Raw genomic sequence first — 24,182 nt, 5'->3', positions numbered from 1 at the left:
TGACTGCATTTTAAAATGTCTGCTTTGCGAAACGGAGGCTCCATTGACTGGGAAACCGACAATTTAACGCCTAGATCCTTAACCACCAAAACTGGTGTAGGAGGCAGTCCTAGAGCCAACGGTCTGATGTCCATAAAGAAGAAACTGAAGAAGAAACAGAAGTAGAGCCCACAACCAGTACACATGTCTTGTCCCCTTTCAACTTCAGCCATGCAACACCCCACAGCCTCCAAACCACCCCATAGTGGAGACGCAGTGTCATGTTGAAACGAGTCTAACCGCTCATGTAGGGGCACCACTACTAGGATGGTTGGAACCAGGGTGTGATGCATAGAACTTGTAAAGAATGTGTTATGGAGGAAATGCAACACACTTCTGTTCTCGGATATATAAATCCAGACTAAATACCTACAACGCTGCCATGTCACTCCTTTTGGTGCATCATTATTTCTCCACCCATGCATCACACGTTCATGTGCGAGCTGCAGTTTAGAGCAATAGGGAGAGTAGGTTCTGCAGTTATTCCGGTCCTCTACCTCGCTCCTCGACAGCCGCTGTCCACTTGTTCTTGCCTACCAATGAATACACTTTAATAAACTTTGTGGACTTTAGGGCAGCAGATTTCTTTTTTAAATTTATTTTTTTTACTTTACTTCGGTCAGTGGTGGATCAACATGTTACATGTTGGCTGCTTGGATTGGCATTCAGTTTACAGGGTGCCTGGTTTCAGTTCTGGCACGTCCACTTAGCATTCCTTCCTTTGCATTGCATTACAGTGCCACATGTATTGCAACAAAAAGGTAGAAACTGTGGTAGCAAGCACTATATGAAATACATTTTTTATTAGTTTGGGCTATTAGGTGGCAGCACCCCCTCTAAGCCAAAACGATTACGTTAGAGTACAGATGGGGAGAAATGGCATATGAAGAGGGACACAAAGCTCGTCAGTGTTTCGTGATTTGCCCACCCATTGACTGCCCATGATCATGTTATTGCCAATGGCCATTCCCACCCAGTTCCTGCCCCGCCCAAAACACCTCCTCATGGGAACTCTTTGAACCTTTTTTCTAGCTTTACCATCAAATTGTATGCTCAAGTGCCTGCCAGTATTTTTTTCAAAGCAGTCTTTTTAAAGTTCTCCAATGCACAATTGGTGTAATAAAAATGTCTTAAACTTGTCTGCCTTCAGCCACTCGATTTATAAGCACTATGTGTTCTTCACTGACGACCTGTTAAAAAAAAGAGCATTGGCAAAGCCAATCGTTTTGCTGTTTACTGTTCTTTGCATTTTGTGTTTATAGGCACTGTGGTGCACGGAGGAGAGTGCAAAGTTTCAAAGGAGGATGTGATAAGGGGTGGGGATGCGGTAAGACAATGAGAAGGAAGGACGATAGAGCAAAGGGGGAAAACATTGAGTATCCCATCGATGATGAATGAGCAAGTGGAAACCTGAGCGAGAAAGGTTGAAAGTGAGAAGGTAAGAAATAGTGAGTGAGAGAACGGGGGGGACAGGGGCGTTGGAGAGTGGGGGTGGGTTGTAGAGACAGTTGTTTGGGGGTAGAGAGAAGGGGAGTAGGGTGGGTGGTGAAAGAGAGGGAGTAGGATTGGTAGGGGGAATTGGGATAGAGCATGGGGGGAGGTTGAGTGGGGATGGGTTGAGTGGGGCTAGGTTGAGTGGGGGTGGGATGGATGGATGGAGTAGAGAGTGGGGTTGGGATGGATGGATGAATGGGGTAGAGTGGGGTGGGGTGGGAGGGGATACGGTGGGTGGGGGTAGAAAGAGCGGGGTTTGGGTAGTTGGGAGGGAGTAGACAGGGTGGGGGTTAGGGAGGGTGGGGGTACAGGGCTCGGAATTGGTGGGAGCTATTTAGCACCTGCTTCCTGCCAAGAAGACCCTGGGTAGCGTGAAACCAACAGCTAGAAGGCACTCCTTTTGGCTCCCCAGGCGGATAATGCTGAACAAACACATGTTTGTGAATTTAATCTGTGCCTTTGGGGCAATCTATAAACTAGTATTAGGACACATCTATACATTATTTAAAGCATAAGGGGTCATAAAGGGTTTTCGAAATGGCAATTCTTATGTCGAAGCTAGATTTGCGGAACGCTATCATTAATGCAGGCTACCCTGGAGTTGCTTTAGGCTCCTACTTATCCATTCTTAACTTCCCTGGGATAGAAGAGAGTGGGTGGGGTTAGAGAGGGAGGCAGTATGTAGGGGTAGTGTGGTGGGTGGAGGCAGAGAGGGTAGGGTGGGTGAGGGTAGATGGTGAAGGAAGGGTGTGAGGCTTTTGGTAGAGAGGGTGGGGTTAGCGTGGGTTTGGGGTAGGGAGTTTGGATGGTGTAGAGAGGGTAGGGGGTGGGTAAGGGTAGAGAAAGTGTGGGTAGGGTGGGTGGGTGAATGGGGTTAGGGAGAGTGGGGGCAGGTGGTGGTACAGAGTGCGTGTAGTGTGGATGGGTTAGTGTGGGTGGAGGTAGAGAGTGCTTTGGCAGTAGACGGGGTGGGGGTAGAGAGAGTTGGGAATTGGTTGGGGGGTAGAGGTAGAAAGGAAGGGGATTAGGTGGGTGGGGGTAAAAGGGTGGGGATTGTGTGGTGGGGTAGGCACGGGTGATTGGGTGGGGTTAGAGTCGGTGTGGGGTGGGTGGTGATGTGAGTTGGTTGGCGGCAAAAATCATGACTAACAAAGCAGCCACGGGTGGGATTGTCAAAAGTAGCACAAAATAGCCCAAACAAAACCTAACCTGCGCACAGAATACAGTGGGGTAGGGGGAGATTGGTGGGTTGCGGTAGAGAGTGTGGTGGTGGGAGGTAGAGAGAGTGGGCATGGGCAGGGTGGGCATGTCGTAGAAAGGCATTCTCAGGAGGAGTAGCTTCCTATGCCTACACAAAAGCACAAGCTCCTGGCATTGCCAATGCTTGTTATTATGTTCACAGTATGTGCAACTTATGTCCTCACTACTTTTACATGAAGAGAATTCCACAAGCACGCTATTTGTTCGCGCTCATGGCTACATACTTTCCTGTTCTGTCTCCTTCTCGTGAGAAGGTTGGGCTACTTGCCTACTGCATTGGTAGGATGCCGAATTATGATGGTGATGTACAGAGTCTGTGCAGTGCTGGTGCCCTCCTCCATTGCTTATACACCTTGTACCTGGTGGCCCCATATACTGTACTCCTTCAAATTTGCGTGACCGTTTTCTCCTGGGTTTCTTGACTGGTAGGGCCCAGGAATGATGTCCGCACGAGGCAGTTATGGGGGCTGCTAGGGTGCACACCTGGAGACTGAGGCTTGCCTAAGCAAGATGGTTGCAGCACTGGGCACACCTCTGGCTGGCATGTGGTGTAGCCCATTGCAAAATCAAGATACCTTCATTTACTCTTCTGATTTGCAGACTCAGAATCTTGATGCTCATTGTCAAATTTATAATTCCCAGTCTGGGAGAGAAAAACAGAATTCAAGTAGGGAGGTTGTATCAATCTTCTTTATTCATTGTTCGGTACGAAACTGAAACTAACTTGCTAATCTTGGTCTAACCTGTATATGAGGAAGTGAGGCGCAAGTGTTTCGCGTGTTCATTGTAGTCTGGAGCCTTGCTGGAAGGACGTGATTTGGCTTCCCTCTTTCTGGAGGAGCTGCTGTGCTGTGCCTTTAAGAGGGCGGACCATTTAAACTACTGGCTGAGCGAAGCGAGACACAAGTGTTTTGCGTGTCTTGCGGTGGACTCGGAGAGCGCATTTTTTTTTTTTTTTAACAAGCGGTAAGTGTTTTGCAAGCATTTCCTGCTACTCATTCAACTACAATTTACTACGACAACACGAGAAGTGCTTGGTTGCTTAAGGGAATCGATATAGTGACTGTTGGCAACTATAGCCCTTGAGCTCCAACGTTCTTTGCTCCGTTTGAACAATTTAGATGGAAGAAACTGACTTTATTTGAAGATGGTCTGCTCCGTAGAACAGCATTACAAGAGCCCGCTAACGACCTGTTGGAGTGACTGTTGGCAATTATAGCCTTTGATCTCCAACGCTATTCTTATCCGAATATTAAACTGTGCCTGACTGGGATATCTCTTTTATATAGCAACACCTGTGACGGTACAAATTGTAAACTATAAATTAGAGGGCCTTATTTTAATTTAGGAGCTTGGCCTAAACTGGTGCACCTCTGTGTATAGTTTAAGGAGTGGCGTTTACATGGCTATTGAGGTGGACACTGAGGAACAGAGAACTGAATTGCTGGTGGTTGAACCCGCATGCACACTAAGAAATCCTGAAGTGAATCCCACAGATTCAACTACAGTGTCGCCTGTGATATCTCCTCCAACTCCTTGAGGGGCGCACTATTTATTTCTAAATTCGAAGGACTATACCCGCTCCTCCTCATCAGTAAAGAGAAAGATAAATGACTGTCTTCCGTTAGGCCACAATAGTAGCGTACGTTTACCAGCCTGGAAGTCAGTAGAAATTTGGGAACTATATCTTGAATGAAGTCCCGCAACGTAGCCTTATTTGTTTTTATCAAACAATGTGGCTGAGTGGGGCTCAGCCGAGGTGTCGGTAAAGAATGCTCACCAAGCTGCTGATTCTTCGGGCAATATAGAGGAGTCTTCTACCTTCGGATCCCATTAATCCTCCCCAATCAGTGATTTTGACTCTTAACTTTATCCTAACATCCATGGTAAATGTTTTTGAATTACTGATGGGAGAGGGAGAGGTTCATGTGCAGTCTCGTACTCTATTGGAACTCACAAAGGAAGTGTGGGGTTGGGGGTGTGAATCGACCCTGGTTGGGATGACATCTGCTCTGAACACGGTCTTTCTAGAGAAACTCACTGCCATTAAGAGGGATGTTAGTGTGCAAACCCTAACCCTTAACACTTTACAGGGGGATGTGGCCTCGCTAAACCAGCAAATATTGGGAATAAATGTTAAAATGGAGAGTATTATTGATACAGTGACTTCCTTGAAGCCTGGGGAGTTCTGTGCCCCACAGGAGGCTCTACCTGACGACTTGGTTGATTCTCCTCTCTCTATCAACAATGGAGGAGTTTTCTGGCTTGCTCAAATTCTGCCTGAATTGGATTTACTCACAGTTGGAGTGAATTTGGTGCAGAGGTGTTGCTAGGGGGTGTCTAAGGGGGGCTGTAGCCCCGGGTATTTTGGTTGTAGCCCCAGATAGAAGCTCAGGGGCTACAACAAAAAGGCTAGCTAGCCCCTAGTCCCAGCATTAGCATAGCCCCAGATCTTTTCCAGACCTAGCAACACCCTGATTTGGTGGCTGTCGCCTTTGAGAAGCAGGTTTCAGCACAATGCCTACTGCTTTCTCCAGGAATCGATTCTGACCAGAAGTTAAGAAATAAAGCCAATCATAAAAACGGTAAGGAAAAACACACGTTAACTTTGGAAAAAAGTCTAAAAATCAAGAAGATCAAGGAGAGCTGGCAATCAGCCATTTTTTAATGCAATGGACAAGGTTGGTGATTCCCCAGATGTTAAGGGGGCATCTGGTCTATGACACTAGTGAAAGAAGCCAGTCGAAAGGGGAAGTCAAAACCGAGGAAGGAGGTGAAGATCAACAAAGGCATTATAGTCCAGGTTCAGACTGGCGTAAGATTAACTAACACTGTGTCTCAAATGGACAGGGCATCTTTACCAGCCGCTGCCCCCGTAGATTTGACTTCTGATATTCCCAAAAAAGTTATTAAATTGGCTCTGATCTTTTGTAAGGGGGAAAAATATAACCCACAGGCTCTCTGTTCTGGGCCCCATCCCTTGTATGACTTCTATGTCATCTGCCGCTGCCAGCCCAGCCCACCCGCAAGGCGACTTGAGCAGTGGTGGGGAAGGGTTAACTACTATAAATCAGGAATGTGCCCTTCCTCCATTTGGTATCCCTAAAATATGGTTTGAATGTAAAATACTAAAATCTGATGTGAAGGTTTTAAATAGAAGGTACATTTTGGCTATTACAAAAAATGTTCTGTCCCTATGTCTTTTCTCGAAGTATGATTTGGACTAAGTTTGTTTCCCCTATGAATCTAGAACGGATTTGGTGGAACTGGCTCTGAAATCCCGTCTGGGGGTCGAAGCAATGTGGGCGGCGGCGGATGAGCTGGAGAAACAAGGCCTTGTAATTTAGAACTCTTTCGCGAACAAAGGGGGGCTAGAGATAATAATGTTGGTTCTAGTGGGTGTAAGAAGAACAACATTCTCACCCTCCTACCAAATATCCTTTCTGAGGTCTTTCAGTGATTTGGATTGTCGCAAGAGCGGCTTTAGTAAATAACCAGGTGAAACTGATTTGGAATATGCAGGGTTCCAGTAGCTTTAAGAATAACATCATGCAACAATGGATCTTTGGAGGATTCAATTTGGTATTATTCCAAATGACGTGGCTATTAAGCTCATTTACTTTGGATGGTTTCACTATTGTGGAACAGCTTGCCACGCATTTGAACGGGGGGGGTGGGGTCAACCGTCTGGCGGTCTACTAATAACTGTTGGAAATGCAACTTTTGTGAGCTTGGTGAAAATTCCAATTGAAAATCAGGGAATTTGTGCCGCTCTGGCACAAATCCGGGTGAAGTGGCTATTGAGATCACTTGTCCTGATTAATGTGTACTGGAACCCCGCCTTATCCCGCTTATCAGTATTCTTTGAAGACCTATCCCATTTATTTATTTTTTGCATTTATAAAGCGCACTGGCAGCCCAGGGGTATCGAGGCACTGTTGCATGAAAGTGTCTTAGTTACAGGTACATACTTTGCTACAGGTTATATTCAGCGTGGCAAAGTTAAGATGAATGGGTACAGCGTACAGTAGATACAGGTAATTTAGTTACAATATATCAGTTAATCATATTGGAGTGTTCTGAAGGGTTGGAGAGTCATCATTTTAATTGCTTTGCGGGTGGCAAGGTGGGATGCCATACCTCTGAGGTGGGGTGGCAGGGAGTTCCATTGGGTAGCAGCAATGAAAGGGAAGCTGGACCCTCCGGCCCATGCTCTGAGAATCTTCGGCATAGTGATTTGGTTGGTGTATGGGGTTGTGGTAGGTCTGGCTGTGTGTGGCTTTGATTCTTTGTGTTAGTTATTGAGGGGCTGTGTTGTGGATGCATTTATGTGTGAGGGCCAGGGTTTTGAAGATGACCCCTTCTTTCATGGGGAGCTAGTGGGCTTGTTTCCTGGCAGCTGATATGTGGTCTCTTCTAGGGATGCCGATGGCAGCCCGGGGCGCATTATTTTGGACAATTTTGAGCTTTTCGTTATTTTTAGTGGCGGTGCCAGCCAGGAGGGCATTGCAGTAATCCAGTCAGGAGCCAATAATGGCTCTAGCTATGGTTGGACAGTTTTGCTCCGTGAGGTATGGTCTAGCTGCGCTGAGTAGTTTAGGGTGGTGTGCTGCAGCGGGTGCTGTGGCATTCACCTGCCTAGTCATCGAGAGGTTGGAGTCGAGATAGACTCCCAAGGGTCTGACTGCTTGGGATACTGGGATTAAAGAGTTGTCAATAGTGAAGGCACTATATTGGATGAGTTTCCTAAGGGTTTCTGAAGACCCAATTAGGAGTAGCTCGGTTTTTTCGCTGTTTAAGCACAGCCAGTTCTCTGCCATCCATTTTTAGATGGAGGAGTAGATGGTCTTAAGGGTTTTGTTGTCAGACTCGTAGCCACTAGATAATGGCAGGAGTACCTGAGTGTCATCAGCGTAATTTGTGCATGTGATGCCTAGTGAATCGAGGATGTTGAAGAGTGGCCTAGTGAATATGTTGTAAAGAGTGGGGGTATGCCTGAGCCCTTGTGTACTCCTCACTCCTGCTTACAGTAATGAAAGGTACAGATATAATACTGGGTGGAGATCTGAATTCCTCTTATCAGTTATGGATACTAACAATGTGAATAGGGTTTTGATGATGAATGGTGTGAAATGGCTGGACTTCCTTAATGAATGGAACTTACATATGGCAAATGGATATATTGGGGGAGCTTGAGTAGTGAACTCAACTTGCACTAATGGTCGCCACAGCTCAATGATAGATTATCTGTTTTTGACAGGGGCCTTTTTTAGCATGCTGGGACAGATTTGAAATCATTGAGACAGTGACCATAGTATCTTAACAGCTAGTTTTGATCTCGGTACACGTTGCTCCCTGGGCTGTAAAGTTCTGAAGAGATGGCGAATCCCTAAACCTTAAACTAAAACGTGATCACTACCTGGAGTGTGTGGATGAAATTGATCGATCTGGGCTTGTAATACTTTTATTTATACTGATCTTATTTGGGGCTTGGAGTCCCCGGCTTTAGTGAATTCAAAGGGATTGGTTTGTCATCAACATGAATTTGACAAAGCCACCCGAGATTAGAAAAAGTATTTGAGAAGAGCAATTGGAGCCCTTAAGAATGAGCGGGGAGGGGTTCAGGTAATGGCTTCTAAACGCAAATCTCCCACTAAACGGCTTACATGGGATGGGGAAACCATGCTAAGGGCATTATCTAAGAACAATTCTAGGAACTTTTGGGCGATGGTTAACCAAAGCAACACATCACAATTGGGGTTGCAGGGTAATGCTGTCTCGGGGGAGTTGTGGCGTTCCCACATTCTGAAGCTGTATGGTCCGTTGACTTCTGAACGTAGTCTTTGTCTTTGCCAGGCCTGGTGGTCCCTGACTATCTCTAGGGATTGTATTCAAGATTTGATAGTAAGGGCATCTTCCTCCAGAGCCCCTGGGCCGAATGGCCTTTCCAATTACATTTTGAAATCGAATGCTCCAGCATGGTCAAGGATCCTCTACAATCTGTTTGAAAACTTTCTTTAGTTTGAGGAGACTCCCCCTTCGTGGAGATCTGCCATTGTCCTTCCAATATTCAAAGGTGGCGATCGGGCGGAAGCTGTTAATTATCACCTGATCACTCTTCTTGGCGCAGATAATAAGATTTTGCCTCCAGTAATTTTGGGTGAATTGGAAGCTTTGGCAGAGGGTAGTGGAATCCTGCAGAAACATCAGACCGGGTTTAGGAGGGGCCTCTCCACCTCATTGAACGGCGTGATAATGCATACACTGATGGGTAAATCATGGTCAAAGGGTGGTACGGCCCTTTTTGGTGCCTAGATCGACTTGTCATTGGCCTTCGATAAAATCAACAGAAACGGGCTTTGGCTTAAACTACATCCATAGGCCCTTCCACCAGGCTCATTGGCTATTATTAAACATTTGCACACAGATAAAAAGATTCAGGTCAGACTGGATGGTAGCGGTACCCTCTCCGGTCCAATTTTAACAGGTAGAGGAGTTGGGCAGGGATGTATTTTGGCTCCTTGCCTATTCAACCTCTATATTGCAGATCTGAATAAGGCATTAATTACATGTGCACTCGCTGCTCCAAAGATAGGGAGTCAATCCCTGAGTTGGTTAGCATATGCGGATGAGGTGGTCCAAGTGGATTTCACACCAGTAGGCCTTCAACACCTCATAAGGGGGGGTTTGAGAAGCACGCAACGATTAATGATTTAACAATCAACTTTGCAAAAACAAATATTGTCTGTTTTTGTAATCGGGGAAGGCTTATCCCAAATTATAAATGGTATTTAACTGGCTCTTGTATTCCAGTGAAGATGGAAGTAAGATATCTGGGCCTGACCCTGTATGCTAATCCATCAATTCTGAAAGAGACAGTATGCTTGAAGGTGTAATAGATCACTTAACTTATCAGATGAAAAAGGTCTTAATCAAGTATTTCAAATTCTCGTTTGTGCCTCTGATTCGCTTTTACAAAGAGAAGGTGATTCCTAAAGTTCTCTATGGCTTGGACTCAAACTTTCAGGCCTGGTCAGTTAACTCGATGAGACTGGAGGGAAGACTCTGGAAGAGTGCTTTAAATCTTACTCAGTCCCTTCCTGTCTCTAGTATAAGATACGAACTGGGTTTGAGTTCTCTGGAAGCATTGTTAGAACACAGAATAGTTTCTCTCCATTGGTCCGTTCTGGTTCAGAAGGTGGACTCCCTTTATGAAGATCTGGCTACCCATATTAACCAGGGTAACTCGCCCCAACTGACAATACTGAAAGCATTTGCAATGAATAGTCTGGCTCGTTCAGATTGATTGCCTAAAGATCAGGTGAGTAATTCGCTGGGCATTAAAAAGGCGATTCTGGATCGAGATTGGATTCAAATAATTGATTCCGTTCGAAACCTGAAGCTTGCCAAACCACTCTCCTTTCTAGATAAACCCAGGGGTTTACTTCTGGGATATTTGATTAAATTTCCAGATCCCCGAGAGAGTAATGATTTTCTCAGGTTTCGGGTTAATGTGATTCTGACGTGAGAGATAAAGGCATCTAGAGAGAGACTGCAATTTGAAGATGGTCTCTGTTCACTGTGTGGGAAAATGGAATTACAAAACTCTGAAGCATATTGTTATTGGATTTGTAGCCTGCAAGCGAGGAGAGTGCATTATCGCTCCCAGTTGGTTCACTGTGAAGATTGGCAGCAGACGGCTGCTTTCTGGGAGAGGGCAGCCTCCGGCTATGAGACCAAACTAACTTTGGGGGGCCTTGAAATTGTTGAAGAGCGTAGGATGTTTCTAGTGGATTGTCTTGCCCTTTCTTTCTTTCTTCTTTTGACTGTAATTATTTATATCTGTATAATGTGTTGAATAGGATGGACTTCTATTTTGTAATGATTTTAAATTTGAATATGATTGTTTTATTTTGTAAAAAGCTGATAATTGGCTAAATACAATAAAAAAAGTAAAGTATACACTTCCTTTCCTATCCTTAATGAAGCCATTCTCACCCAATGACAACGATTGTTGAGGACAAAACATCGTCCGCAGCTTTTAAAGAAAAACAAGTAGGTGTATTCAGTTTCTTCAGTCTGCATTTATGGGTTTCTGAATAATTATAACCTGCTCCTCATCAGCCAGACTCGCATGTGTAACCATGTGGACCTTCAAGTCAAGAGTTACTGACGGATGAATCTGTATCATAGGGACTAGACACATCCTTAGTCCGTATGGTGAGCAGTCATTGCCTTTCTTGAAGAGTGTCTCATGATGAAGTGTCTGCATTTTCCTATAACCAAGGAACCGCTTGCATCGGTGAGCCCTGGCGACTGTGGGTTGAACAGAGGTGTTATCTTCTGTAGTCTTGGTTGTGTCACCTGATTCGCCTGTTTTGTGCACAGCATGGGGAATACGTGTGCATACGACTTGGTTGGAAATTAACCCTGAAGGCATTTTCGTCAAATGCTGTGTGGAGTATTTTGGTAAGCGATTGACTGTTGGCACAGGGCTTGCTCTATGGCTCCTTTGGTAATATGACGCATTTGAAGAGTCCTTTTTAACTTCTTCATGAAGTGCTACACAGATCCATTGACTTACTATGTGGAGTTACTCACTGATGATAACATTTGAGATACTTTGCAAATAATGTCAAGTCCTGCCTGCTAACAGGAGTGCCATTGTCTGCTTTTACTATCCCAGGAATTCAATGTGCAGCAAACATTTTATCTAAAGCTGTGATTACAGACGTGGTAGCAATTGATCAAATCGCTTGCAGCTCTGGATATTGGGACGCTCTTCAAGTGCTTCACGATTTAATTACCATTGTTTTTTGACTTTTTTTTTAAATCAGATCTCCCTACTGAGGTTACACTGGATGCCAGACCAGTTAGACTGGGCGTCATTCTTGCATAAAAACAGTTGGAACTCTCTATGCATCTTTTGTGCCGGCAGAAGCATGAGAACAGAAAAGGAATACTCTAAGGCAGAAAACAAAAGCTTGCCATTGGGTCTGGGGCCTCTGAACTCTACCACCTGTTCCTCTGGCAGGATATTTACTGTTATTACCGATTACCTGGCCTTGACAGCAATTTATGGTCAACTGAACGCAAAAAAAATGCATCTAAAATTTGAGAGGTGGGGCAAATATCTGCAAGAATACAAGTTTGGTCATGAACATCATTGGGGCATAGTAGTCACAAAATGATTCCTACGACAAAAACTATGGTTCTCCAAAATAGATTCTATGGTTGAAACTTCTTTTGAGACTGTCACATTTGTATGAGTGTGGCTCCCTACATGCTCCCTAAGCCCTTACAAATGACTACTCTGCCCACAGCTATCTGGAAGTGGACCTCACCAAAGCATTGGCGATGCATTGTTTGATCTGTTCAAAAGAAACTTGGCCGTTTTGTGGCCAGATAAATTCCTGCTGTAAGAGGGTACTGATGAAGGTGAATTACTGTATGGATCTTGTACAGTCACTTGCCCTGCGTGGAAACATAGTGCCGACAGATTGTCGGAACTTGCAGCTGAATGGAGGCTTCACAACACTATCTACAAAGATCTGCTAAAATGTGCGTTTCACATGTTGTTCTAGTCTACTTTGGTGCAAAGGATTACATTGCAAACACATACGTCGAAAAGTATGGGTGTTCAGATCCAAGCATCACTTTGGGATATATTGTAGACTTAATATGTGTGTGCCCAATGTTGTCTGTAGGGATATTGTATTGTATTGTAAAATGAGCTTTTGTTCCAGGTTAGCGTGCGGAACGGGATGAGTCTACACGACTGTCTCATGAAGGCACTCAAAGTACGGGGTCTGCAGCCAGAATGTTGTGCCGTTTTTCGACTCCTTCAGGAACAGAAAGGGTAAGAGTCTTTGGTGTTTGCAATAATGCATTTTGCTAGCATGCTATTTCCCTTTTGTGGAGAAGACCGTTTTTGAATATTGCAGCAATGACTTCCTTCCTCATGACATTCCTTTGCTGGTCCCCGTGCAGCTACTTCTGCTATTCCACTACGACAAAATCAGAGGGTAAAATGCTGCACATGAAGGATCGAAATGAAGGTTTTATGAGAAGGAGGTAAAAGTAGCTCCTAGCTATGTCACCACCTGCTTTTCGAGAGCTAGGAGTTAGTCCTGGCCCCAAATTAGCTTTCACTTGACACGCACCTGAACTAATTGTGACCTAAATGTGTAGTTTTTTCTGCTTTATTCACGTTCCTAAACATAGTTAATATCATATAGATAGTTTCATTTTTGTGCCTCTTTCCTAGGGAGTCCAAAGTAGCTCCTGGTATTAAGCTAATCCAGTGGTCAAGACCTAAATAAAGAAGTGGAGGGACTCCTTAACATACCAATTGAATGTGGCGCCAACCACAAATTAGCATATCAAGGTGCACTCTGCAAAAAGTGGGAGACTCCCTGCTTCTTTCTCTAAAAACTTGTTCACACCCCACATCCAACTGCTCGTGGCGGTGGTACTGGCATTCTTTATTGTTCATCCTTTGTTCTTGCTCCAACTGTTCTGACTCTTCCAGTCTTTTTTTAATTTGAATTTTCATGCACTTCTTTCTTTAAGCCCGATCATATTTGATTTCTTTTTTGCTTATTGAAGGCACGCCCCTGCACACTCGCACCAGAAAAAATACAATACGCTAGGGAAAAAAGGCCCACAACACTGCTGCAAGGATAATAAGCATTTATTTCTAAATAAATTGGAATGCTTCAGCAAAGAACTCTGCTGCCACAGAACTTTCTGAGGATCGTCAGCATGTGCGGTACATTATAAGCACAAACAGTTTCAAGAATAATGCAATCCTATATAGTACAATACTACAATACAGATTGACAAAGGCCTATAGATGTAGGACCTGCTCTATATCTGATGCCAGGCCATTGGCCCATCTTCATCTGTCCACCTCTGTTCACGTGGGTGCTGCTGAGCTCATCTGCGGTGAGCTGACCTAACAATTAATTAGCTACTCTAGCACACAATGTTATTCTTAGGATTGTAACAATGAACCTGGCCGATAGAGGGAAAAGGCTTGGGGGAGAACCGAGGTCACACTAACTCACACTTCACTCGTCCCCAGGCAGATCATCATCTAACAAGGTCCTCCACTTCAGTTTTGAGCTATAATTCTGATGTCACCCTGAAGAAATCATATGACCCATTCCTGAAGGCACCATATCCTTGCCTTCTGATCTTGGTGATCGATCGGGGGGTGTAAACGTTTTATGGTCGGTCTGAGTTTGGATGATGCTGTGGCATGCAGGGGTCATGGGATGAAAGTATGGCAATACTGTATTTCTCATGTAGGGATCATTTGGGGCAGGAGGGCCTTGCTATCTGCGTTGTGGGATGGTACTGCCAAGAGGTGCTTTGCTCCCTTCACGCGATCTCGCAGGGCACATTCTTCCCACGGCACGAGGGCCTGTAACTTTCTGAACAAAGAAGGTTGTGGATCTCTCAGATTTGGCCAGGGTCGGGTGGTGTTCGTGCTCATGCAAGGGGCCTAGTACGAATACACAAAATACTGTGTGCTGCGCTTGGGCCTAACCTAACTTCTAAGATGGCTGCCACTAGCCAAAATGGCATTCATAAGCACATCTACCATATAGCTTGTAATGCAAGCACTAAGGGAATCGTGCAACCCTCTTTATGTGCACCCCCCCTGATCCCTGGATGTTCTCTATAGCATCTAGTTCTTAGTCGGTATCGCCAAGGGGTGGGTCGGAAGACCCTCTGCCCTTTCCAACATTATCGATCGTTGTCCTAGTTGGGGTGGAGCATTCTTGACAACATTGATATACACCCTTTCTGTTCTTCCCTCTACTATGCCATTTATTCTCCTGGGAGATTTCAGTCTCCATCTTACCTCTCTCACTTTTCTCGCCGTTTTTGATTCCATTTCCTCTTCTCACCCCTCCTTCTCATATCTCAGGTTCTTGCCTGGACCTTATCTTTACTTCTTCTTTTTCTACTTCCTCTGTCTTCATTTCTGGTCTATTTCTCTGACCATCATCTTCTTTCTGTCTCAATTTGTCCTATGTCCTCGGTTTCCTCTGTTTCTCCCTTATAGTATCGGCGTGACCGATGCTCATTCAATACCGTTTGTTTCCTCATGTTCTGCTGTTCTTACATCTTATTCTTCCTTTGCTATCCTATCTGCTGATGAAGCAGCTTCTATTCTTTCATCTTCTCCTTTAGATGCTCCTCATACAACGTTACCTTTCCACCCTTCTCGTAAACCCCCTCAACCTTAGCTATACTTGCATCTTTGCGCCATGTGACGTGCTCCTCGAAAGATGCTGGCTTAAATTCAGGTCTGAGGGAGACTGCATTTCTTAATCTTATTATGCTTTTTTTGAAGACTGTCTTCTCTCAGCTAAACGCTCCCATTTCTCTGATTTTATACACCCTGAGTCAACTCATCCTAAACGTTTATTTCAGATTTTCACATTTTCCATCTCCTTTTACTCCTGATCACTCGATCAACTCTGTTTTATCTAACTCTGATGTTGCTTTGTTTTTCTCCTCAAAGCTGGCCTCTCTGTTCTACCATTTGAGTCCTCCATCTTACCATCTACCAGTAGTTTTCCTACTTTGCTTCCTAGTACTACGATTTCTTGTTTCTCCCAAAGTTCTAATGATGAAACTTCTCCTATGTTTGCCCGGGTGCACCCTACTGCTTCCCCACTTGACCCTGTTCCCTAGTCCCGCCTTCCTCAAATCTATCCCTCTTTAGTCTCTGATCTTAATTTCCTTTTTAATATCGGTCTCTCAACATCTGTTTTCCCTTCTGCCTTTAAGAATGCTTTTATCATCCCCATTCCAAATAAACCCATTGCTGATTCTTCGCTTGCTTCTAATTTTTGTCCAATTTATTTTCTCCCATATCTCTCTAAACTACTTGAACGCCTTGGTTATTCCCATGTCCCTACCTTTGTTTCTGCTAATTCTATTCTCCCTCGCTTTCAGTCGGGACTTTGGCCTTGCCACTCCACTGAAACTGCTCTTCTCTCTGTTATAGATTCTTTACTCTCGGCACATTACCTTAAACATTCATCTCTCATTCTTCTTGACTTGTCTGCAGCTTTCAACACTGTTAATCATTCTCTCTTACTGACTTCTCTGTCCTCATTTGGGTTCTCTGGGTCTGTTCTTTCGTGGGTCTGGTCATACCCATCTTGGTCAGGGTCTTCATTTGACACACTCCCACTCTTCAATGGTGTTCAACAAGGCTTGGTTCTTGGTTAATTTTGACTTCTCCCTCTATACCTTTCCTCTAGCTGAAATCATCTCATCTTTTGTTCTATCTCACCATTTCTACATTGATGACATTCGGCTCTTTATGTCCTTTTCATCCTTCACTCCTGAGGTTCACAACAAACTATCTGCATACCTATCAGCCATCAAATCCTGGATGTTGGAACATTTTTCCTGTACTCAATACTTGGAACTTTTTCTAGACTCTGATTAATCTTTTAAGCATCACATTTCTTTATCCTCACGTCCTGTCGCTTTAATTTATATAACTTTCGTAAAGCTCTTTCGTTCTTGACGTTCGATGCCACTAAACTGCTGATTTTCTTTTGACTCTTATATTTCTCTGTTGTGCTTTTTGGTCTTCCTCTTACTCTTTGTCCCTCTGCAATCCGTTTTCAATGCCTCTATTCATCTTCTTTCTTCTTGAACCTGTGACACCATTCACTCGTCTCTTCTTACTCTTAGCTGGCTCCCATTTCAGTCTTGGCTTAAATTTAACTTTGTGTCTTGTCTTTAAATCTCTATACAGCCTTGCATCTGTCTCTTTCCTCTTTTTTTTCATTCTAGTCTCCTATCCCGTTCTCATTCTCAATGTCTTCTTGTCTCTCCTACCTGTGGTCAGTCAGGTTTTTGCTCCTTTTCATTGTTGGCTCCCTTGCACTGGAATGCCCGCCCTCTTTCTTTGTTCTATTTCTTTATATTCTTTATTTCGTATACCACTGAAATCCTATGTTGTTTGCATTCCCCAATTTTTATTGTTTTTACGATCTTATGTACAGCGCTTTGGCTTAAGGCGCTATATAAATCCCAAATAAAATACAAATACATGATACAAATAGCCCAGTTTTGAACCTTATAACATCTAAAACTCCTATGCACATTTCCCTTCATGATGATTATCACTTTAATATGAAAACCTTGGTTATTCTACTGTTGTGGACTTACACAAAATGAGGCAATACCCATACACAGCATCTTACCAAAGAACGTTTTGGAAAGGGTTGATTTCAATTCTACGAACGACAGTATTTGTGATTCTCAATCTTGACGACAGGATTTCGCGCTAGTGCCAAAAATATAATTTGTGTATTGAAGAATGTTTAGCCATTGCAAGACCATCAAAAAGCAAGAGATCAATGGCAATGCATTATCAAGGAAATAGCAAATCTGTTGGGACAGTCATTTCCCATCAAATGTGCAAAAGTTGTGTCTTGTAGTGAAAGTAGGTGAAGACTCTTTCAGAACAGTTTTAAACAGTTTGCTCCCATTTACAAGAGTTTTAAATAATGTGCGCTTGTCAAATTACACCAAATTAGATGATTGGTCATGTACTTCTCTTTACCAGTTCCGGAAGAAGGAACCGTAAGGGGGATCAAACTGATATGTATTCAGATGATATGTCCAAGCTAGCAATTCACAGCAGTGTTAATATTTAATACAAATGAACAGGGAGCTTGTTTGAAGTACAGATTACTGTGGTGCCCATGCATTATAGTGTAGGTGTTTTCTCCTGATGTAAAGTAGCACAAAGAAGGTGTGCACAAGCTTAAGTGTTCTTGCTCTTCACCGGTAACAATGACTCATGCTCTTTGATAGAGTAAACATCTAAAAGTGTTCCTTTCATTTGATGATACATCAAGAAAATATATGGTAGAAGGAATAGCCCCGAGCATCTGGCTGGCTGGAAGAATGAAATGCCTGGTTCTGATAACCTAAGTGATTGGTTGGTTCCTCATAATACTTCCACATCTTTACTAAGCTCTGCAGACCCAGGGGAAATTATGTTTACATTAATTGATGCTGCTGAACTCAATCAAGACAACCCAAAAGAGGAAGAGAGAAGTTAGCATTTTATTATTTTAAAAAATCCATATGATTTACAATTATGCAAAATTCCCTGGATAATGAGATCCAAAGCTGTGGTCGCATGAACAAAGTGGTATTCCCACCCAATATGTTCCTTTTAAAAGGATTAACACAGCAGAATAGAGGAGCCTGATAATAGAGACTCCTATGGTTGTATTGTCGTAGGTTAAGACTATACAAACTGGGGTTTCTGCCCCATGCTGGAGCCTAGGTGTCGACACAAAGGGTCTCAAACTGAATCCATTAATGCACCGGTATCCAGTGAATCTTATGTAACACAATGGAAATATGAACCGGGTGACTAGAACCACCTGTATGTAGACTAGTCATGTTTTGGAACCAATGATCTGCAAGCAGGTGGGGTGATACATGGCACCAATCTAGCAGAGTATTTTCTGCTGGATACCAAACACAGTAAGTGGGACAGATTTGTAGGCACCAGCAGGAAGCTAATAACATATTTTACTTCTGTATCCTGTCCCCTGCATACTTGTGACATTCCGTCCTTCGGAATGGGCCCTGAGCTTTTTGTAGGACCATACAAAAACCTTTCTGTCCTACTGTTATTTTGTGGGCCCAAACGCATGCCTGGCCACAGGCTGCGCCTCCCCCAAGCTCAGCCTCGGGCCTCGCACCTCAGTCCTTTTCTACCAGTTTAGGTCGGTATGTTAGTTACTGAGGACATTTTAGGGGGATGGAGGGAGGGCATATGGAGGAAAGGGGACTATGGACTAGGAATACGTTAGTCACTACGATGCCTACCATTTCCTTACTCCTACATCCCAGCCTCTCCATTCTTGTGGGCGATTCATGAGATCATGTCTTCCAAAGGATGGAAGGTCCCCATTAATTTTTCTGAAGAGATTTTTCAAGACTGCCCGACCACACTGAACATGTATGCTCTTGAGCTTATGAGCTCATGTCCAGGTAATGGTGTTTCTAGAAGGCTGAAGGAGTAGCCCAATGTGCTGCCTTTGCGATAGTGTCCCATGGGAGATGCCACTGAGGCCATCTTAGCTCTGACGAGATGGGCATGAAGGCCTTTTGAATGCAGCCACTTCTGTAGCAAATAGCTTTCAATCCACCTGGAAATGGTTGCTTTTGAAGCCAACGCTCCCTTATTTGCTCCCCCGAACGTGACAGAGTTGAGGGGATTTCCTAACTCCCTTGCTCATGTTGAGGTATAACTTCAAGGCTCTCCTGGAGTCCAACGAGTGAAGGACTGGATTGGAAAGTTGGATTTGGAAAAAACACAGAGGCAAATCTCCTTGTTAATATGAAATTCAGAACCTATCCTGGGGATGAACTAATGATGTGTGTGCAGCACCACCTTGTCCTGATGGTATGTTGTGAAAGGTTTGTCTGCTGCTAGGGCCTATATTTCACTTATTCTCCTGGCTGAAGTTATGGCCAGCAGGTATTACGTCTTCCAAGACACTAGCCTGATACCTGCTGAAGCCATTGCTTCAAACGGTTTGTGACATAAAGCCATTATTAAGATAGTTAAATCCCAGTTGGGGTGAGGCGGTTTGACCTCTGGGAACAGTCGGCACAACCACTTGGTTTACAAAACCACAGGATTCCCAATGGAGAAGGTTTGACTGGCCAAATTCACCAAAAAGTACCCAGTGCTGACAAGTAAGTTCTGCAGTTGTTGGGCTTATTTCCAGTCTCTGCCAGATAGGAAATAAAGGAAAGAACATCATCCAAAGAGGCTGATAAAGGGTTATTGTGTTAAACCAATGACCAGTGGCAGAATCTTAGCCATTTACTCTTAAATTGAGCCCTGGTGGAATCCTTCACCAGCCTAAAATGGCTATTGCATCCTTTTTTGGGGAAGCGTGCTAATGGACCCCTCGATTTATACACTTGCAATAGTGAAATTAACATCTGGAATAAGAGGGACCTCAGCAAAATCAAGTGAGGTATTGTCGCCCTTTTTTGCACTGTATGGAATAAAGACCAGGTTGGTTACCTTTCCCAGTTAAATTGCAGTATTCGAATCAAACATGAAAAGGAGAATTATGAATGAATTGAAATATAGCTTGGCTTATATTTCACCAAAATGATTGCTAAATGTAAGACTATTATTTATTTGGAGCACTTGTTACACGCTCAAACCCGGAGGTATCACAGCGTAAATTACATAGCTACATAGGCAAACTTATCTGGTTACAGAGGAGGTTAAATACAGATGGGATTGGTTACAGCATTTATCACACAAAAAACATAGTTTGGGTAAATTATTAGTGTCGGTCTAGGCATTTCTGGATGTGCTCCCACAAGTTAGAATGTATTGAATAACCATGTTTCAATAAGCCTCTTGAAATGGGGGTGTGAGGGCTCATTTCTGATGTTCAGTGGGAGAGAGTTCCAGATTTTTGGAGCTGCTACTGGGAAGCTGACACCCCCTGCCCTAGAGCTCTTGAATCTAGGGATGAAGAGGTGTGAGCTAGAGCCTGAGCTTAGTGATCTAATTGATGTTTTTTGGGTCACACTATTATTGAGATAGGTAGGGCCCTCTTTAGTAATACATTTGTGTGTAATGATGAGGGATTTAAATTGAATTCTCGCTTGTATGGGTAGCCAGTGTACTTCTCTCCTGACATGCAAAATGTGGTCACTTCTTTTTGGTCCATGCGCTGCTATTAAGGCTTTGTTTTGACACAATTGCAGTTTGGCCAGATTAGTCTTTGTGGTTCCTAGCAGGAGGATGTTACAGTGATGCAGTTTTGAAAGTATAAAGGCTCGTGCTAGGGTGAGGGAGTTTTGTGGTGTGAGAAATTGGCGTCTGAGAGCAATACGTTTGGCCATGTAGGTGGTAGAGGAGTGTATGACGTCCTTTCATCGCCTGCAATTGCAATGCCAGGCATTTCAAAGTGGCTATTATAATGAAAACGTTCATCAAATTTGTTAGGGGGGTGGGAAAGGGCAGATAAGGGGTTGGGTGGTAGGGAATAGGTAAATATGGGTGCAGGAGTTTACACGTTCTAATGCCTGGGGTTGCAATTGCAGGCAATTGTAGTACAAGTAAACACCCAGAGTTTTGACCTGTTTTATTATTGGCATGGGTGTTCCATTAATGGTAATGGAATGGTAGTCATGGTGCAGCATTTTTAATCGAGAGGGGGTGCCTATCATGAGTATCTCGTTTTTTTTGTCATTGAGACATAGGCTGTTTGTGGCCATCCAGTTTTGAATGATGGAGTAAATCATATTAATGAATGCAGAGTCTTGATCATAGTCACCTGTGATTCGGATGAGGATCAGAGTATCGTCAGCAACATTGGCATAGATAACTGATGTATACCACCTGATCTGACCACTCACATACTTGTTAATGATAAAGCTGAAAACCTCTGTCCGCTTGATTCTAAGATTAGCTTCAAAACAAGAGATCCTAAGCCTCTGCGCTTCCTCCTTCTTAACACCAGGTCCATAGTGAAGCATGCAGTAGACATAGACTAAATATTGGAGAAGGACCTATATGTCTGCGCTGTAACAGAAACCTGGCTTAATGAGGCCTACAGCCCATCGCTGGCCTTGGCAGTTCCTAATGATTATAAGGCTTTATGAGCAGAGTCACAGCTGAGTCTTAGCTGTTCGACTCATTTTGGTGCTTGCAAGAGTCTTTTTCCCATTGCTGTCGGCGTTGGAGAAGGAGGGGCCGGCTTTTTCAAAAAGCCTTTCTGTGCGTGGAGCGCACAGCGTAGTCACAGCTGAGTCTTGGCTGTCTTCGCTGGCTGACGGCTGTCGGCAGTCAGCCCTTGAAATCCCATTGGAATAAAGACCAATTCAACGGGAGCCAAAGCGGATTAACGTGTGATACTTACTCTTTCAGAGGAGCTGCAGCAACAATCTATGCCCTATCACCGTATGAATAGAGCCTGAATAGAACGACTTGATAACTTGAATCTCGTGAGGAAAATGGGTCGATTGTCTGCACTTCCCTTACTGCGGAACAACAACAAAATGCAACTTCACCTACCAAAGCTGTGTGACCACGAGCCACGGGTTGTGTGAGGTGCAGAACGAAGATGGGTCCTCTGTCTCTTCGATAGGATCGAACGCGGAAGATGGTCCTCTCACAAGAATGACCCTGCAACAACGGTGACTGCTGAATCCATGGTCAGTAATGAAAGCTGGCGCTCTTACACCAAAGGTAAGAAAACATGTCACACAATTGACAGTACATGAGAATGATGATAATTCTAATGCCTTCAATTCGTGTGTTGCCCCTTGTCTTGAAGAATTACCATCCCCACAAGTGACCAATATAGATAACCTAGCGACCACCCTGAACACTAATACAGATGCTGCCTTCACTCTGACAAGCCTCACCACGACAGATCTAAATTAATTACTAACATTGGAAGGTCTTGGTCCAGCTCCAGAGATTTCCTCTGACAATATTTCCTCTGACCCAACTTCAAACTTACTGCCCCCTCTCAGTAGTGGCGATTCCCCCTTCGATATAACGGATAATGAAATACTGGATATTACTGTTTTGTCAGAAGGACCGTTCAGACCATTTCCCAAATGTTCAAATAAGGTGATGTACGAGATCGGTGGAAACAACTTAAATGACTTGCCACCCAAATCGCCAATAGATCCAGAAATCGGCAAACTCCAGGGCACTAACAAACCACCAGCAAATCAAGTTTTGGTGCCAGATGCAACAAACTGCTGCTCCTGCAGTACTCGAACCTCCGCGATCTAAAACCATCAAACATGTCAAAACCAGTGCAGCGGTTAATTTTGACGACGACTCGAATGCTGCACTTTCACCATCAGATACAAGTCGGATGGAAAAAGTCTCGAGGACAGGACTGGAATGAAGGGAATCGATCCTTACCCCTGATAAAGAATTAAACTTTGATGTTGCAGCCCGTGAAGCAAGATTGGCAGAGCGCTTGAAAGCAGATTACCTGATGGTCAAGGAAAAACTATGTGCAAGCTTTTCTAACTTCCCACGGACTAGTGACAAAAATCCATTCTTTTAGATTCTGCTGAAAATTAGAACGGTGACTCGACGCTGTGGCTTCAGAGTCAAGTAACATCACCAGGTGTAAGAAGCTCCACATTATTTGAAAAATTGGGGAGTGTAGGAGCTGGAGCACCTGCACAAAGAATACATTCAGACAAACGGAACTCAGGAAGACGTCAAAACAAAGGAAACTCGTCTATAAGTGGGCTAGACAATTCGCTTGACCCTGGCCACAAGACAAATTTATCCACTGTGGCTGCTATTCACAATAATAATAATGTCCTGGCTGCAACATCACTAGCACTTATACCCTTTATCAAACTGTGAGTTGTTGAATGAGGCCTCCAGAGACCAGGCAACAATGCTACAGAATCTTACTAGCAAAATAATGAAAATGGAAAGCTTCACTGGATTTCTTCAAACTCAGCTGGAACGTGAAGCTGAGCTAACCTTGCGTTTGCAACAGAGACTCAGTGAGCTGGCTGCCAGAGATCAATCATCTAAACACAATCTCACTGAAGGCCTACTGGAAGCTGTTAAATGGATGAAATATACTGAGCGCAAGAAACCAGTTCAAAAGTGCTGTAAAAGGTCTGTTCCGCTTAAAAAAACTGCAGAAGTAAATGTGAATGATCCATTAAAAAAAACAATCTAAAGAACACAGCCTCGGAAGAGAACAATGTAATACAGTTTTCCCAAACACCTGATTCTATTGGGACTAGAATTGAACAGGAAGTTATAGTGACCGATGCCCGCGAACATCAACCTCATCTAGCAAACTATCATCAATCGCCATGAGCAAATGATCAAAAATCAAGTCAGCCCAATGTAATAGACAGTGAAACATCTAACATGGACCCCGTGACAAAGATAAAAACAGAGTTCTCAGGACCCTTACCAACTGATGTTAGTATGGAAAAGACACAACAGTCCTTCTGCATTTTTACGGCAAAAATACAAACAAGTGAAGAGTTGGAGAATAAATGCAGTGGTTCCCGGGAGCAGAAGAAACCAAAACAAAAGAATATCCCATTAAAGAGACAATGCACAAACGTGAGAAAGTTCATACAAAACTTGTCTACTCAACCTAGACCTGGCCTCTTCATTAGGCCTTCAACGAGTGGTGAGTCTGCAACCGATAAATTCAAAAAGTGAAACATCAATCAAAGTTGGTAACACAACCTCGAGCAAACTTCTTCGAGATGACCCAGAGGATAATGACCCAAATTCTACAACAAATTTGGTCGATCTGTGTGACTTATCGACATACTCG

General features: G+C 43.8%; 1 protein-coding gene across 5 annotated transcripts in view; it reads left to right on the top strand.

Annotated features, from left to right (window-relative positions):
* RAF1 (Raf-1 proto-oncogene, serine/threonine kinase) overlaps window positions 1-24,182 on the top strand; it is a 1,232,906-nt gene that overhangs the window by 389,263 nt on the left and 819,461 nt on the right. For all 5 annotated transcript variants that reach the window (XM_069643941.1, XM_069643943.1, XM_069643946.1 and 2 more), the window contains exon 3: window positions 12,540-12,652. In XM_069643941.1, coding sequence (XP_069500042.1) covers window positions 12,540-12,652 — 113 coding nt within the window. The remainder of the gene's footprint in view (window positions 1-12,539; window positions 12,653-24,182) is intronic.

This window comes from Ambystoma mexicanum, chromosome 2p, assembly GCF_040938575.1.
Source record: "Ambystoma mexicanum isolate Mex_15411 chromosome 2p, UKY_AmexF1_1, whole genome shotgun sequence".
Taxonomy (NCBI): Eukaryota; Metazoa; Chordata; class Amphibia; order Caudata; family Ambystomatidae; genus Ambystoma; species Ambystoma mexicanum.
Note: the sequence above shows the minus strand (reverse complement) of the source record. Positions and strands in the feature narration are given on the sequence as shown.